The following is a 15,065-nucleotide window of genomic DNA, read 5'->3' as shown; positions in this document are numbered from 1 at the left end:
TATAAGAAGACTCAAGCTACCTTACCCAAAATATAAATTTATATACGCTCAGTCCATTTGAATATACAGATTAAAACATGTTTTATTGTACATGTAAACACAGTCAGTGATACACCTGTAAATTCAGCTGTGGGACACGTGAACCAAAGCAGCAACTTCAACAGGCTTTATATAAATTACACCTACACTTTACACTCAAACTTTCAATGGTAGCCTACTTTACCACAGACTATATGGTAAAACTTGTCACATGTTCAAGCTCACATTACAGCTCGGCATTGTTATAGTAAATACCATGTGCATAAACCTACACTAGCTGCAAGCCCCAGCATCTCACAAAGCAAAGCCATATCTTAGTGGTGTGGATCTCAAGCACAATGGTGTGGCATTTCAAATCCAAGAGCTCACGATCTCTGTCATGAGTAGCATACATTTATATTGCTGGTTGAGTCATTCATAAATAAAACACAAACATGCCCATCGTCTTTCACTTGACATCAAATCTGAAGATGTTTAACTCAGTAAATTTTGCAAATTCTTCTCTTGGTTCAAGTCAAGGATGAAGAATGCAAACTGCCCGGATCAAGACAGAACACCTATCAGCTCCTCCTCATCATTATCTCCAACACCTGCTGTGGGACTGTGGCAAGGGGCCATGAGACCCAGGCCCAGCTCTGCCAGCTCCTCACAGCTCATGTCAGTTGTTACCATGATCTTAGTCTCTAGGCGATTACATAGAGTCCTGTAAGAGGGCAATGGGTATCCCAGCTCTCTAAGGTATTCATAGCCTTTGGTGCCAACTGCACAGCGGATGTTACGTGCCTTCAAAATGGTCTCTGGAGACCACACAGCACGTCGGGAGCGTTTGGTGAGGGACAGAGCTCGGATCTGGTCCTCGTACAGAAAGTTCTGGAGACCCTTCTCAATCCGGTCTAGACGATAAAGACGTTTCTTCATCTCCTCTGCCTGAAAGAACCAAGGATTATTAGGGCTATAACAGCTGTTAAACACTGTTGCGTATTTTAAAATTAGGATTCTTCAATTGACTTTCAAATCATATGTCTTAAAAAAAAAGAAACATACATTAAAAAACAATAGCCAGGTAATGAATGGTATATGGTCTTATATTTGTAGTGCTTTTCTACACTCAAAGCACATTTACATTATTTGCCCATTTATACACTCAGTCACACACTGATGGAACAGCCCCTCGGGGCGAGTGGGGGTTCAGTGTCTTGCCCAAGGACACTCCAACATGTGGACTAGCGAAGCCAGGGATCAAACCACCAACTCTTTGGTTCATGGTCGACATGCTCTACCTCCTGTAAGCTGTCACTGTAACGATCACACCTTTCTGACAAGTATTACTACTTCTTTTCCTTTGGGCTGCTTCCTTCAGGAGTCGCCACAGCCAATCATCTGCCTCCATTTAACCCTATCCTCTGTATCCTCCTCACCCACACCAACTATCCTCATGTCCTCCTTCACTACATCCAAGAACCTCCTCTTTGGTCTTCCTCTAGGCCTCCTTCCTGGAAGCTCTAACCTCAGCATCCTTTTACCAATGTATTCACTGTCCCTCCTCTGAACATGTCCAAACCATCTCAATCTGGCTTCTCTGGCTTTTTCTCCAAAACATCTAACATGAGCTGTCCCTCTGATGTCCTCATTCCTGATCCTATCCATCCTCGTCACTCCCAGAGAGAACCTCAACATCTTCAGCTCTGCTACCTCCAGCTCTGCCTCCTGTCTTTTTCTCAGTGCCACTGTCTCTAAACCAGACAACATGGCTGGTCTCACCACTGTCTTGTCCACCTTTCCTTTCATTCTTGCTGACACTCTTTTGTCACACTTCACACCTGACACTTTCCTCCACCTGTTCCAACCTGCTTGCACACGTCTCTTCACTTCTTTTCCACACTCTCCGTTGCTCTGGACTGACAAGTATTACTTAGTAACACTAATTCTAGGTCTTTTAATGGAGCAACATTTTGTTAATGTGGAAACATAGCATGTTGCCACTCCAAAGGGAAACAAAGTCAGGGAATCAGACAGTGAATGGTTAAAAAAAAAAAAACACAACACTCCACAACACTAGTAGCCTTTCTACCTCCTTCTGCAGCCTTGCGGTATGCTGCATCTCCTGTTCCAACTGTTTCTTGAGAAGTTGACACTGTGTGCACAGCCGCTGGTTCTCAGCTGTCCTGTCTGCATCCTCCTCCTCCATGCCAGGCAGAGGGTTGCGTCTGGCATAGCCATGGTCCCCAAATTTCAGCTCCTTCTCCACTATCAACACAAAAGAAGTTTTATCTAATACTGCATTTCCATCCTGGAATCTGGCATATTTTAATGTTACAGCATTACTTGTGTTTTGATGTAAAAATCCAGAATAATGACATCACTTCAGTGAAGATGCAATGTTTCTGATCATCTGTCAATTTCCAAATAAAAAACAGTTGAATACAGTTTTGGGCCACGGTGGAACAGAAACATATAAACACAACAAGCACAATTTATAAGAGACAGCCAGAAATAAAGTGAAAGTAACATTTCTCTAAGCTCTGTTTTGGTCTCTAACTACTGCGTAAATCATGTGTGTTTAATCTGCTAAAAGCTCCACTATATTTACCAGACAATGGGTAACTTTATCTGGGTGCTGGTTTTGGTGCTAGTCAGGGTCACCACACTTTTCTGGTGGATCCACCTTTCAGTGTGGGCACTATAAAGCTGTGAGCCTGAAGTGAAAAGCTTCACAGAGCTGTAGGGGATGAGCAACTGTTAATACACGAAGCACTTTTATTTAACTGCTTACAAATAATGTGGTTATATTTGTTGTTTACTACACTATACTACACTAATAACATTAAGAGAAATTCCCATCCCTACTTCAAATAGTAACTTTCCTAACAGGCTGCTACAGCTCTGGGGTGTTTGAGTCCACAGGACAGGGCTCACTCCAGGAAAGTAAAACTGTACAACCATCAACTTTTTAAATTCCCCAAATGATTCCTGAGAAACCTGAACAGGTTGAGATGGTCTACATGTTTCACAGATCACCTGCAAAATCAAATGTAACAAGGAAGGTGGCATATTCATGTACCTGGTTCGGGTTTCAGGGGCAGCAGGATGTATGAGGTGGTGACCGCAGGGTAAGGAGGCTCTCCAGTGCTGAACAGAGTAGGGATGGCATTGGGCTTCAGCTTCTTTCCCCCGGCGGGGGACCTGGCTATCTCCTCAAACTGGCTCTGCTCAAAATGGTCCTTGGAGAAGAAAGTCAGGTATGCACGGATCAGTTCACCCAACTAATGCTGCATTCACTGGCAAACTCAAACAGGCAAGTCTCCGCTCAAACTTACCTGGCAGAGTCTTGAATGTGGAGTAGGTTCAAAGTCACGTCGGCAGTTCACCACCCATTTCTTCTTACGGACAGGGTCTTTGGGGAACCTAAAGAGCTGCTTGCCTATGCTAGTGGAATTGGAGCAGTTGGGAGCGGAGCAGCCCCCCATTGCGACGCTTTAACCAACCAGCAAAGCTAAATTTAGCAAACGTGAAATTAGCTTTGCTGGTCAAGAAGCTCAGCTGGGGATTTTAATCATTGTTACTAGCTAACTAATTACGCGGTGTAAAAGTAAGAAAAAGTAAACTCTGCATTTAATGTTATGTCCTGGAAACCAGAGTGCCGTCTTCTATATTCCTGCATAGTATTTTATGGATGCACTTAAAAATACTTTATCAAAGATAAAATATTTCTGACTTACTTTGAGCCAAAATGGCGCACTTCTCTTCGATGGCTGAGAATGGTTGAATAGTGACGTTTGTTTATATGCGCCCTTTGTAAACGCCTGCTTGAAAATGCTACTGCAAGGCGCACAATCAATCAGAGAAAAACCCTGAAAAATGTGAACTACGCAAATTTATATTAAAATTGTGTATTCATTAATTTTAGATTATTGTTTTTTTACATTTATAGACAGATTAGTTGTATTTGCCCCGGATCATATTCCAACTACTAGTCGTGTATTTGTCACAGGACCCCAAAAAGCACGTTGTACTGTTTACGGTGGAAGAACTTGTAGGCTCGGTCAAGTGCTAATAACTTACTGTTAAAACAATTTTATTCTGATATTATTACAAGTAGGCAACTAGTATCGTGTCTATATAGAGCAGTTAATAATGAAAACTTTTGCAAGGTAGTTAACAACGTGGCTAATAGTCCAGCTTAGCGGTCGGTAACGTTAACCGTGCAGAAAACGTTTCAGGCGAGATTTCTGTACGAGTAATTATTTTCAGACAAACATGACATCTTCTCTGGTAGTTCCAGTCATCGATGTGCAGAATGATAATTTCAAAGAGCTTTGGCCTGCCATGGTAGTGGCCATTAAAACGTCTTCCTTCGTAGCACTAGACACGGTAAGTGCGTGTGTTGTGCGCCTGTCTTTGAACCCTTAAATGTGGAATTAGCCATAGTTAACCCTCTGAATGTGTTATCACCGGTGACGGTATGTTCAAGGGTCGCCCAAACTCTGATTCAGTGTTATTACGTTGTAAGTGGTCCCTGTGTTTCAGGAGCTGAGTGGTCTTGGGAACAGGAAATCCTTACTCGCGGAGTGAGTACAAACATTAGATATAATCTCTGTCTCACTAATACAACCTATCAATCTATAAGTCAGTGCTATGCATCCCTTTTTTTCATGTCTTTTCTGCTCAGATCCATAGAGGACAGATACAAAGCCATATGCCATGCAGCTCGCTCTCGCTCAATCCTCTCCCTGGGAATTGCCTGCTACAAGAAAATTGACAACAAGGTACAACAAGATGACGTTTAAAATTTGTGGACACGTGTGTCCATATGATGTATATTCAACTGCTTGATAAATATTTTCAGTGACCTACAATGTAACTTAACGGTGCCACTTTGATAGTTCTCAGAGATGATGTATGATGGCTTTCATCTCTTCCCTTTTCTCCAGCCTGAACAGACCTATCTGGTCCAGGTGTATAACCTCACACTGCTGTGTTCTGAGGAGTACATCATAGAGCCCCAGTCAGTCCAGTTCTTGGTGCAGCATGGATTTGACTTTAACAAACAGTATGCCCATGGAATCCCTTACTGCAAGGGCAACAATAAGGTGACAGTGCTTACAAGGTGTTGTACTGTATGATTTAATCATTGCCCTTTGCACAATCTTGCCTCTGTTAAATGCACCTTTCTATTTCCTACTGTGTCTTCCTCAGCTCGTCATTACAGGATGCTGTGTTGCAAGACCAATCTAACATAGAACGGGATGCTGCAAAGGACTACTTGATTTTTAGCTGTCATTTCTCTGTCTTCTTTGTAAGGGAGGATCAGATGACCGAGGTGTTCACATACGGGCGTTATTCACTGAACTGCTGCGTGCCAGGAAACCCTTGGTGCTCCATAATGGCCTCATTGACATGGCTTTCCTTTACCAGGTATGAAGTGTTATCTTTGTCTTTTTCGGTTGAATGTTTCATATGTGATTTTCAATCAAAACTCCAAACATGTGTTTTACACTGGGTAAATAATAAATTCTAACTTAAAATGTAGAATCTTTAAAGTTTTTATTTGTTTGTGTCCAAGTTATCTGGCAAATGAGAAGTAAATATCAAACCATTGTGGAAGATAGCTTTTGGATTGTTTGCCTTGTGTATCATCAGCTGTAAAAACAAGAATAAGTCTACACTGTGTCAAATATCCTACTAATTAATCATTTATATCAACTTTTAATTCCGATGTAAGTTGATTATAGTTAACGTTAAAGTAACTTCTGTAGTGTTACATTGACTTCAGTCTTGCTTTTACGGATTCTAGAAAAAAGGTTTAGTTGGTTTCAATTTGAAGTTCTTTCTTTTGTTAGCTTGTATTTATTACGCTGTAATAAAACTACAAAACAGAACCATCTTGGAACACAGAATATTTGCAAAGTTTGCAGTCTAGTTAGAATTTACCGGAGATCACTCAGTTATGACATTGTGGCGCTTGTCTTCTGTAAGTGTTTTTTACTATTTTGTCAGTGGATGTTCAGTAGGACCTGAAGCAAAAGCTGCTGATTCAGTGCTCAGTTGAAGCCCACTGAACACCATAAATTCAAAAATGCTGAAATTAGGAACTGTGGTTATAAAGGCAAAGGAGTCGCATGAGGAGTCAGAAAAAACAAAACAAAACCACTGCTAAAAACCTCCAAGTGACGCCTGCCACCAAACACTGTTCTGTATTAATATCTGGACCCTCACCAACTTCCATTTGTAATGTGATCTTTCAGAGCGGATCTTCACCACAGTCCGAAGTAGCAACAAACCCAATATTTCTAAACTGATAAAACACATTCATAATCGTGTCTTAGTTCAATACAGTGGGTACGGAAAGTATTCAGACCCCTTTAAATTTTTCACTCTTTGTGTCATTGCAGCCATTTGCCAAAATCCAAAAAGTTCATTTTATTTCTCATTAATGTACACTCAGCACCCCATCTTGACAGAAAAAAACAGAAATGTAGACATTTTTGCAAATTTATTAAAAAAGAAAAACTGAAATATCACATGGTCATAAGTATTCAGACCCTGTGCTCAGTATTGAGTAGAAGCACCCTTTTGGGCTAGTACAGCCATGAGTCTTCTTGGGACTGATGCAACAAGTTTTTCACACCTGGATTTGGGGATCCTCCGCCATTCTTCCGCGCAGATCCTCTCCAGTTCTGTCAGGTTGGACGGTGAACGTTGGTGGACAGCCATTTTCAGGTCTCTCCAGAGATGCTCAATTGGGTTTAGGTCTGGGCTCTGGCTGGGCCAGTCAAGAACGGTCACAGAGTTGTTCCGAAGCCACTCCTTTGTTATTTTAGCTATGTGCTTAGGGTCATTGTCCTGTTGAAAGGTGAACCTTCGGCCCAGTCTGAGGTCCTGAGCACTCTGGAAGAGGTTTTCTTCCAGGATATCTCTGTACTTGGCTGCATTCATCTTTCCTTGAATTGCAACCAGTCGTCCTGTCCCTGCAGCTGAAAAACACCCCCACAACATGATGCTCCCACCACCATGTTTCACTGTAGGGATTGTATTGGGCAGGTGATGAGCAGTGCCTGGTTTTCTCCACACATACCGCTTAGAATTAACGCCAAAAAGTTCAATCTTGGTCTCATCAGACCAGAGAATCTTATTTCTCATAGTCTGGGAGTCCTTCATGTGTCTTTTGGCAAACTCTATGCGGGCTTTCATGTGTCTTGCACTGAGGAGAGGCTTCCGTCGGGCCACTCTGCCATAAAGCCCCGACTGGTGGAGGGCTGCAGTGATAGTTGACTTTGTGGAACTTTCTCCCATCTCCCTACTGCATCTCTGGAGCTCAGCCACAGTGATCTTTGGGTTCTTCTTCACCTCTCTCACCAAGGCTCTTCTCCCACGATTGCTCAGTTTGGCTGGACGGCCAGGTCTAGGAAGAGTTCTGGTCGTCCCAAACTTTTTCCATTTGAGGATTATGGAGGCCACTGTGCTCTTAGGAACCTTGAGTGCTGCAGAAATTCTTTTGTAACCTTGGCCAGATCTGGCCTTGCCACAATTCTGTCTCTGAGCTCCTTGGACAGTTTTCCTTCGACCTCATGATTCTCATTTGCTCTGACATGCACTGTGAGCTGCAAGGTCTTATATAGACAGGTGTGTGCCTTTCCTAATCAAGTCCAATCAGTTTAATTAAACACAGCTGGACTCCAATGAAGGAGCAGAACCATCTCAAGGAGGATCAGAAGAAATGGACAGCATGTGAGTTAAATATGAGTGTCACTGCAAAGGGTCTGAATACTTATGACCATGTGATATTTCAGTTTTTCTTTTTTAATAAATTTGCAAAAATTTCTACATTTCTGTTTTTTTCTGTCAAGATGGGGTGCTGAGTGTACATTAATGAGAAATAAAATGAACTTTTTTGATTTTGGCAAATGGCTGCAATGACACAAAGAGTGAAAAATTTAAAGGGGTCTGAATACTTTCCGTACCCACTGTACACCCATTAAATATACAAATTGAAGGTGGAAAAAGTAAAGTATACACTAGGCTTCTGATGTGACTGAACATCAGCTGGAGTCATGTCGTAGCTACCTACCTCAGTCCAGTCACTGAAATGAGAATGGAGATGTGGCTTAGAAGTACCTCAATAATCCTTTTTCTTATTTACATATTTTTGTGGTCATTTAGTGCCCAAATAATTAAAATTAAATTGCACATCCCTACTACCATCAAGAGTTTTTGATTTGCATGTAGCTTGGAAGGGTTGCAGTGTAATCTCAAAGACTTTATGTATTCGTCAGACCACAGTTAGACATATTGTGCGTAGGTGGAGACAATTTGGTACTGTGGCTACTCTCCACAGAAGAGGGTGACCAGCCAAGATCCCTCGAAAGACACAGAATGTTTGATGAGGTAAAAAAGAACCTCAGACTAACATCTGAAGGATTCATTGGAGCTGGTGAACATCTCTGTTCATGATTCAACCATATGTAAAACTGAACAGGCATGGTATCCATGACAGGACATCACTGAAGAAGCCTTTGCTGCCCCCCCCCCCAAAAAAAAACACCACACAATTCCTGACATTTGCCAAAGACCACCTTGACACTCCAAAACACTACTGGGAAAATGTCTTGTGGGGGGAGAATCATGATTTGGGGCTGCTTTGCTGCCTCTGGACCTGTGGACTGTGGAATAACTTTAAGAGAACCATTCAGATGTCTTAAGAATGTGGCTGAGCTGAAGCAGTTCTGTAAGGAAGAATTCCTTATGAACATTGTGCAGACCTTATGCACAGCTACAAGGCAAAACAATGGCATTAGCGTTTTTTGAAACTGTATGTACTTTTACTTTGCTTTATTTCTAACGCAACTGATTCTTTCTTGTTTTCACTCAGAATTTCTATGCTCATCTGCCTGAACGCCTGGCCACTTTCACAGCAGACCTGTCTGAGATGTTTCCTGCTGGTATCTATGACACCAAATACATCACTGAATATGAACTCCGGCTCACTGCCTCTTACCTGGAGTATGCCTACAAGAAATGGTGAGTATGGGTTTATAGTACAGCATAGATGCAAGTATACACAGTGTCTGTGAAATGACCCATACCTGCTCTACTCTAATGTAATACAATTAGACATATTTCAGATTGCCTGTATTTAGAACAAATAGAAGAAAGTTTTTTTTTTCCAGAAGCCTTTAAACAACTGGTAAACAACCAGAAATCAAGACACAGCCAGTTTACCTTGTGTACAGACATAAATGCACTTGCATATTTTGGTGTACTTTCAGTAGCATGCATTGATGTTGGCTTTCATTGGTCAACTTTTGGATTGTTTTGTTTATTGGCGCACTTGTTTCTTGTTTGGCATTAAGGATAAATAATGTGGTTAGAACAAATTTAAATTGAACAGTACTGTATGTAACAACAATAAGATATCACATTGTAAGGAAATGATGGAAGGGACTGACATGAGGACAAAAGCAGGACAGCTATTGTGCCCAGTATTTTAAATATTCAGACACAGAGTGGATAGTTGTGCTTATATCATTGCTGTATAGAACAGAGTTATGCTGTGTTCTTTTAAATTCTTTTAAAATGTCTTTATCCATTCCCTGATATCATTTCCTCTTCCATTTCAGTAAGCTGGATAACAGTCGTAGTGTGACCTCTGGAGGTACTGGACCTCAGGTTCATTTAGAGTTCTGTCAGTATGTTCGGCACATGTCCATGTATGTGGATTACAGAGACTGTCCGATTGTAGTCTCTGCTGAAGGACAGACTGAAATCTGCCAGCGCTTCTCTGTAAGTTCCAACTTTTTTTTTTTTTTTTTTTTACTGTTTACTAAGAGTCTTTCAGTTTTATACTGAAATTCTTATTTGTTTTTCTGACAGGCATTTGGCTGGTGTCCGAACGGCACTCTGTGTCCATTATCCCATGACACTGACCTTATCATCCTCCAGGATGAGAAGGGCAAAGAGGACAAAAGAAAAAAGAGGAAGAGACAGAGACAGAGAGAGAAGAAGAAAGGTGCAGGAGAGGTAGCAGAAGGCTCCTGTGTAGGTGATGGTACCCCTGCAAAAAAAAAGCCAAACATCGAGGGGGATCCTGAGGAAAAACCAGATGACCAGCGAGGGGTTGAGGCATGCCGTGAAGGTGGACCCCTAATGGACAGTAATGAAAGCACCCAACAGAAGGAGGGGGGAAGTGTCAACAGTGACAGCAAGATGAACAGAGTGTGCAAGGATAACACAGACACCAGAAACCCTGCAACAACCACCACAGCTAATGACCCCAAAACCAACTCAAACAATGGCATAGAGACCAGAACAGGAGAAGGAGAGAGAGAAAACAGTGATTGTGTTGGAAAAGCTGACAGTCACAAGGCCGAGGCTGAAGCAGGAACACACCGAGCAGGATTTGATGCTTTTATGACAGGATTCATCTTTGCCTACTCATGTATCTTCATCAGGAAGGAACCAGTAGGAGTAGCTGAAGAGAAGGAAAATGAGGAGGGTGAGCAGTCGTGGCTTCCCAGCTGTCTCAATAAAGTCTACCTGAGTGGCAAAGCAGCTCCTCTCAATGTGGTTAAAAGCACCTTCTCCAAGTCGTCCAAGGCTCACATACAGAAGATGCAGATGGTGTGGGAAGGAAGAATGTAGTGCACACACAGCGGCAAAATCATAGTGCAGGTTCACAAGTACAGTTTCACAACTTCTGTGTTTTAACCCACCCCACTATGCTGGCATATCCTCTCCAATATTTTGGTGTTGACTGAATATCTCAGCAACATTGAGGTGGATTGATATATGTTGACATTTATGGTGTCTAGAATATGAATCCTACTGACTTTCCTATAGTGCTGCCATCAGGTTGGCATTTTTGTTTTTTAGTGAAATTAGGCAGCACTTAATGTATTTCCGTGTATCCATGCCCTTATATTGATGAATGTCAATAACTTTGGTGAGTGATTGTCTGACTTTTATTTTTTGAGCACCATTATCAGGTTAAATTTGAAATTGTCCGTTATTTTGATTTATGGCCATTTATTTTAGTTGCCAGTAGCCTCAGCAGTTCTTTGTGTTACATAATTAAATGTTAGAATGACAAAGTAAAGTAAGTGCAAACACACACCGAAGATGCCCACTATTTGATAATTTTACTTTTCTTGATCTTACATTATAGTAAATTGAATATGTTTGTCTTTCTATCACAAAAAAAGACAGCTGTCACCTTGTGTCCCAGGGTAATGTGATGGGAAATGATCAGAGTTTTCTGATGTATTATAGACCAAACAATCATGAATTTCTCAGAAAAATAACAGATTTATTGGATTAGGTTCAGTTAGTTCATTGCAGCCCTATGACAATGTTTAAAGTGTAGGGAGATAAAACATATTTTTGAGTTTTTCATCCATGTAAATTTGTTTTATGCTCCCATTTTGTAGTTATTTAGCAGTCTACTAGTCAAACTCTAGAACTCAAAATGGGAAAATAATAAATAATGACAGTGACTTGTGATTGTAAGACCTTCAGTACATCAGAATTGTTATAAAGGGATCACCAAATTACAGATAATTTATTGTGATGGGGACATGAACATGTATACCAAATTTCATGGCAGTCCAGCTAACAGCTGCACATCACAGCGGTGATAAAATTACAGAAATCACCCTGAGTCATTATGGGAGTTAATCTAGGAACCATGAGTGCCTGAACAAAAGTGTATGGCATCCAAAAACTGAGATGTATCAGTCTGGATCATTGTGCTGGACAGACCGACAGTCACATATTGGCATTCATAGAGCCTGGCTGGACATGGTTTTAAATATGTTTTAAATATGACTAAAGTTGAATAATCACATTGATAGGGTAAAGTTATGCAGATGTGACCTGTGGGCAATAATAATAATCTTTATAGTAATAATCTAATATAGTATAGTAATAATAATCTTTATCTTTATTTTTGTTATGTCTTGAAAACTCAAAAGTCCTGCTTAATTTTTTTAAAATAGTGCAAGGACAAAACAAGGCCTGTGACCTTCATTTGATTACATAATAGACTTTTTCTAGTAAAAATGATTTTTTCGATCTCTTTTGATAATAAAACTCTGTTGTTTCTAATTTGAAGTGTTTTTAATCTACCAGATTCTTCTTAACTCTTAAAGCTTCATGTTAACCCAGCATTACTGAGGGTAAAGGACCTGGATATCATAAAAATAGTCAATAAGATACATTTTAATTAGTAAATAAAATATATGAATGAGCACAGGTGGTATACAGAGCAGAGCAAATTTACATGACTTTTCCTTATATCAGTGTATTACAGTGAGCACTCCCATAACCAAACACTGCATCATTATGCATTCTAAGCCTGAGTCCATTCATTAAACAGTGTGCTTCTAACAAACGAATAAAAAATACACTTTATTTCAGGGGGAGTATGGTGGGATTGTTCTACAGCTGTACCAGATTTACTCAGTGCAGTCATACGGAGCATTACAACTTTATCTTGAACGTCTGTCTGAACCCTGTTATTGATAATAAACAAATAAGTAAAAAACTACAAGCCCCAGGTTAAAAGACCTTAACGACCAATCAGAGCAGACTTGGTCTAACGTGGACTATTCAGTAGGATTTTACGATGACAGTGTTGCACATGTGGGGGCGGTAGTGAGGCTTTAGCCTGGCGCTGGTCGACAATACAAAGAAGAAGAAAGGCTCCTGTGGGGAGTTAGGGTGGACCCGTCTGCTCTGCACGGTGCTACATGCAGGCCCGGCCCAGCCCGGCTCGGCTCAGCGCTCCGCAGTCCGTTTAGCATCCGTCTTACCAGATACAGCTCCATCTGCATCCAAATGCGCCACACGCTGACATTAGCGGACGACAGCAGCTGATAACCTCACGTACAGCGATGGCAGACGATGAAATCGACTACAACATCGTGTTTCCAGATGCAGGGACATCGGGTGAGCATCGTTTCATTGTGCTTCACATTACGCGCAGACACAGTTCAAGTGTAATGTAGGCTGCTGTGCTGCGGCCTGTGTTAGCCTGCTGATCCGCTGAGTGCTGGTCTGTCTGCCTTGTTTACAGAGAGACACTGGCAGGGGACAAAGGAGCCGGTTGTGATACTGTTGGGCTGGGCTGGCTGCAAAGACAAACATCTCTCCAAGTACAGCTCCATCTACAATGAGCAGGTTCAAGCTAAATAAAGCGACTCTGCTGTCTGTGTTGTGTCTTTAAAGCCTAGTTGCTGTGTAGAAGCTGCACAAACCCATCAGCTGGTCTTCCATCCACCCCTCTCTCTCTCTCTCTCTCTCTCTTTGTTGTCTTCTCTTTTAGGGATGTGTCACCATCCGCTACACCGCTCCTCTGAAGACCGTCTTTATCTCAGAGTCCTTTGGCTACAAGGAGTTGAGCAGCACGGCCCTGAAGCTGCTGGAGGTCCTTTATGACTATGAGGTGGAGAACAGCCCTATTTTCTTTCACATATTCAGTAACGGGGGCTTCATGCTGTACCGTTACATTGTAGAGTTGCTGTACAGCGACAAACAGTTCAGCTCTCTGTGTGTGATCGGGGCTGTAGTGGACAGCGCCCCTGGTAGTGGGAATGTCCGCGGGGCCCTGCGTGCACTGATGGCCACCTTAGGGCCAAAAATAAGCCCTGTTTTAAGGTACTTCCTCTTAGCGCTTTTTGCAGTAGCTGTTTTTCTGCTGCGAGTCGTGTTGTACCCCCTGACCAAGTACATCCACAAGAACCACTACGATGCAGTGAAGGAGAGACCACCTGCCTGGCCTCAGTTCTACCTGTACTCCAGTGCTGACCAGGTGATCAGGCACAGGGACATTAGGATCTTCATTGAGACCTTAAAGCAGAAAGGCATCACGGTGGACAGTTTTGACTTTGTTTCCAGTCCCCATGTCAGTCATTTCCAGGAATTTCCTGAGCAGTATGCACTCAAGTGCCGTGATTTCCTGGCTGCTTGCATGAAGGACCTGGAAGGGACCGAGTTAAAGAAGAGACGTAACATTCAACATCCGTGAAAGTTGGAAAGAAGCTCACAAGAACCTGACCTGTTAAACAGTGTTTTCTGGAGAAGTGAAGAAAATCAAGACTACTTAGTTTTCAGTCTACAAGGATATTGTGGCAGGATTTGGCTGGAATGTGGTTTGGGTCCATTTTCGGGAAAGCCAGCTGTGTGAAAAACTAACTTGCCCTTGGTATAAAGGCTTAACCTGCCTACTCATATGGGTTTGCTTGGTCTTGTACCACATGTATAAATAACTACACTGCTTTCTAATGATACACTGGAAATTAGGACTAAAATCCTTTAGGATATTTTAAATAGTATTAATTATTACTGTGAAATGTGATGCATTATAGGTTAGTACTAGTAAATCTAAAACTGGCTGGGCTGGGTAATTATCTTCTATTTATAACTATAATCTATTTCTAATGTATTTATGGTTTTAATTGCATTGTCATTAAAATGAGGTCATTATGGTGCTTACAGTGAAGGCAAAAATAAAAAGGATTATCACGTTTTCTTTGAATGAAAAAATTCTCCGAAGTGTTGCCTTAAACCGTAAATGCATCCAGTTGTTTCTTTTGGTCCAGAAATTGTAGAATATCCAGTCCTATGTGATACAAAGTGGATTATGTTCAGTGGAAAATTTGATTGACAGTGAATGTATATGTCCAGCAAAACTTACGTTTAACAAACGTGCCTTCAATAAACGGAAATGGTCATAGAAAAGAATGTGTCCTGATTTTTAGTTATGCTCGCATCTTTTTGCCATATAAGTTACAGTTTTGGTAATCCGGCTCCTCATCGGAGTACAGTTGTTGGTGAAAAAGGTTCTGCCTGGTGTATCGTAAACTACTTCATCACCCTCGCCTGGGTTGACGGAATACTTCTTAATCGTGCCAGTAACAAAACTACTCCCGCTAAATGTGTGTGTGGTCTTTGTTTCATGGTACGATCTGTTGTGAATTCTTGCTTGGTTTGATCTGCATAACATGGCGAGAGTTTGCATTCACGACTGAGCT

General features: G+C 41.5%; 3 protein-coding genes across 3 annotated transcripts; 2 read left to right on the top strand and 1 right to left on the bottom strand.

The window, feature by feature from the left end:
* Nucleotides 1–64: 64 nt before the first annotated feature.
* Nucleotides 65–3,799, bottom strand: LOC113134987 (THAP domain-containing protein 1 B). The gene is made up of 4 exons (XM_026314617.1): nt 3,357–3,799; nt 3,101–3,260; nt 2,111–2,286; nt 65–966 (listed from the first exon to the last, which is right to left on the bottom strand). Exons 1-4 carry the CDS (start codon nt 3,504–3,506, stop codon nt 583–585), a joined length of 870 nt encoding a protein of 289 aa, XP_026170402.1. The 5' UTR covers nt 3,507–3,799; the 3' UTR covers nt 65–582.
* Nucleotides 3,800–4,008: 209 nt separating this feature from the next.
* Nucleotides 4,009–12,349, top strand: toe1 (target of EGR1, exonuclease). The gene is made up of 8 exons (XM_026314585.2): nt 4,009–4,410; nt 4,567–4,607; nt 4,709–4,805; nt 4,971–5,129; nt 5,341–5,454; nt 8,909–9,057; nt 9,657–9,819; nt 9,910–12,349. Exons 1-8 carry the CDS (start codon nt 4,297–4,299, stop codon nt 10,675–10,677), a joined length of 1,605 nt encoding a protein of 534 aa, XP_026170370.1. The 5' UTR covers nt 4,009–4,296; the 3' UTR covers nt 10,678–12,349.
* Nucleotides 12,350–12,707: 358 nt separating this feature from the next.
* On the top strand, nt 12,708–14,775 carry tmem53 (transmembrane protein 53). The gene is made up of 3 exons (XM_026313495.1): nt 12,708–12,981; nt 13,109–13,212; nt 13,358–14,775. The coding sequence occupies exons 1-3, from the start codon at nt 12,927–12,929 to the stop codon at nt 14,057–14,059; spliced, it is 861 nt and encodes a 286-aa protein (XP_026169280.1). The 5' UTR covers nt 12,708–12,926; the 3' UTR covers nt 14,060–14,775.
* Nucleotides 14,776–15,065: the final 290 nt, after the last annotated feature.

Source organism: Mastacembelus armatus, chromosome 17 (assembly GCF_900324485.2).
Source record: "Mastacembelus armatus chromosome 17, fMasArm1.2, whole genome shotgun sequence".
Classification (NCBI taxonomy): domain Eukaryota; kingdom Metazoa; phylum Chordata; class Actinopteri; order Synbranchiformes; family Mastacembelidae; genus Mastacembelus; species Mastacembelus armatus.
Note: the sequence above shows the minus strand (reverse complement) of the source record. Positions and strands in the feature narration are given on the sequence as shown.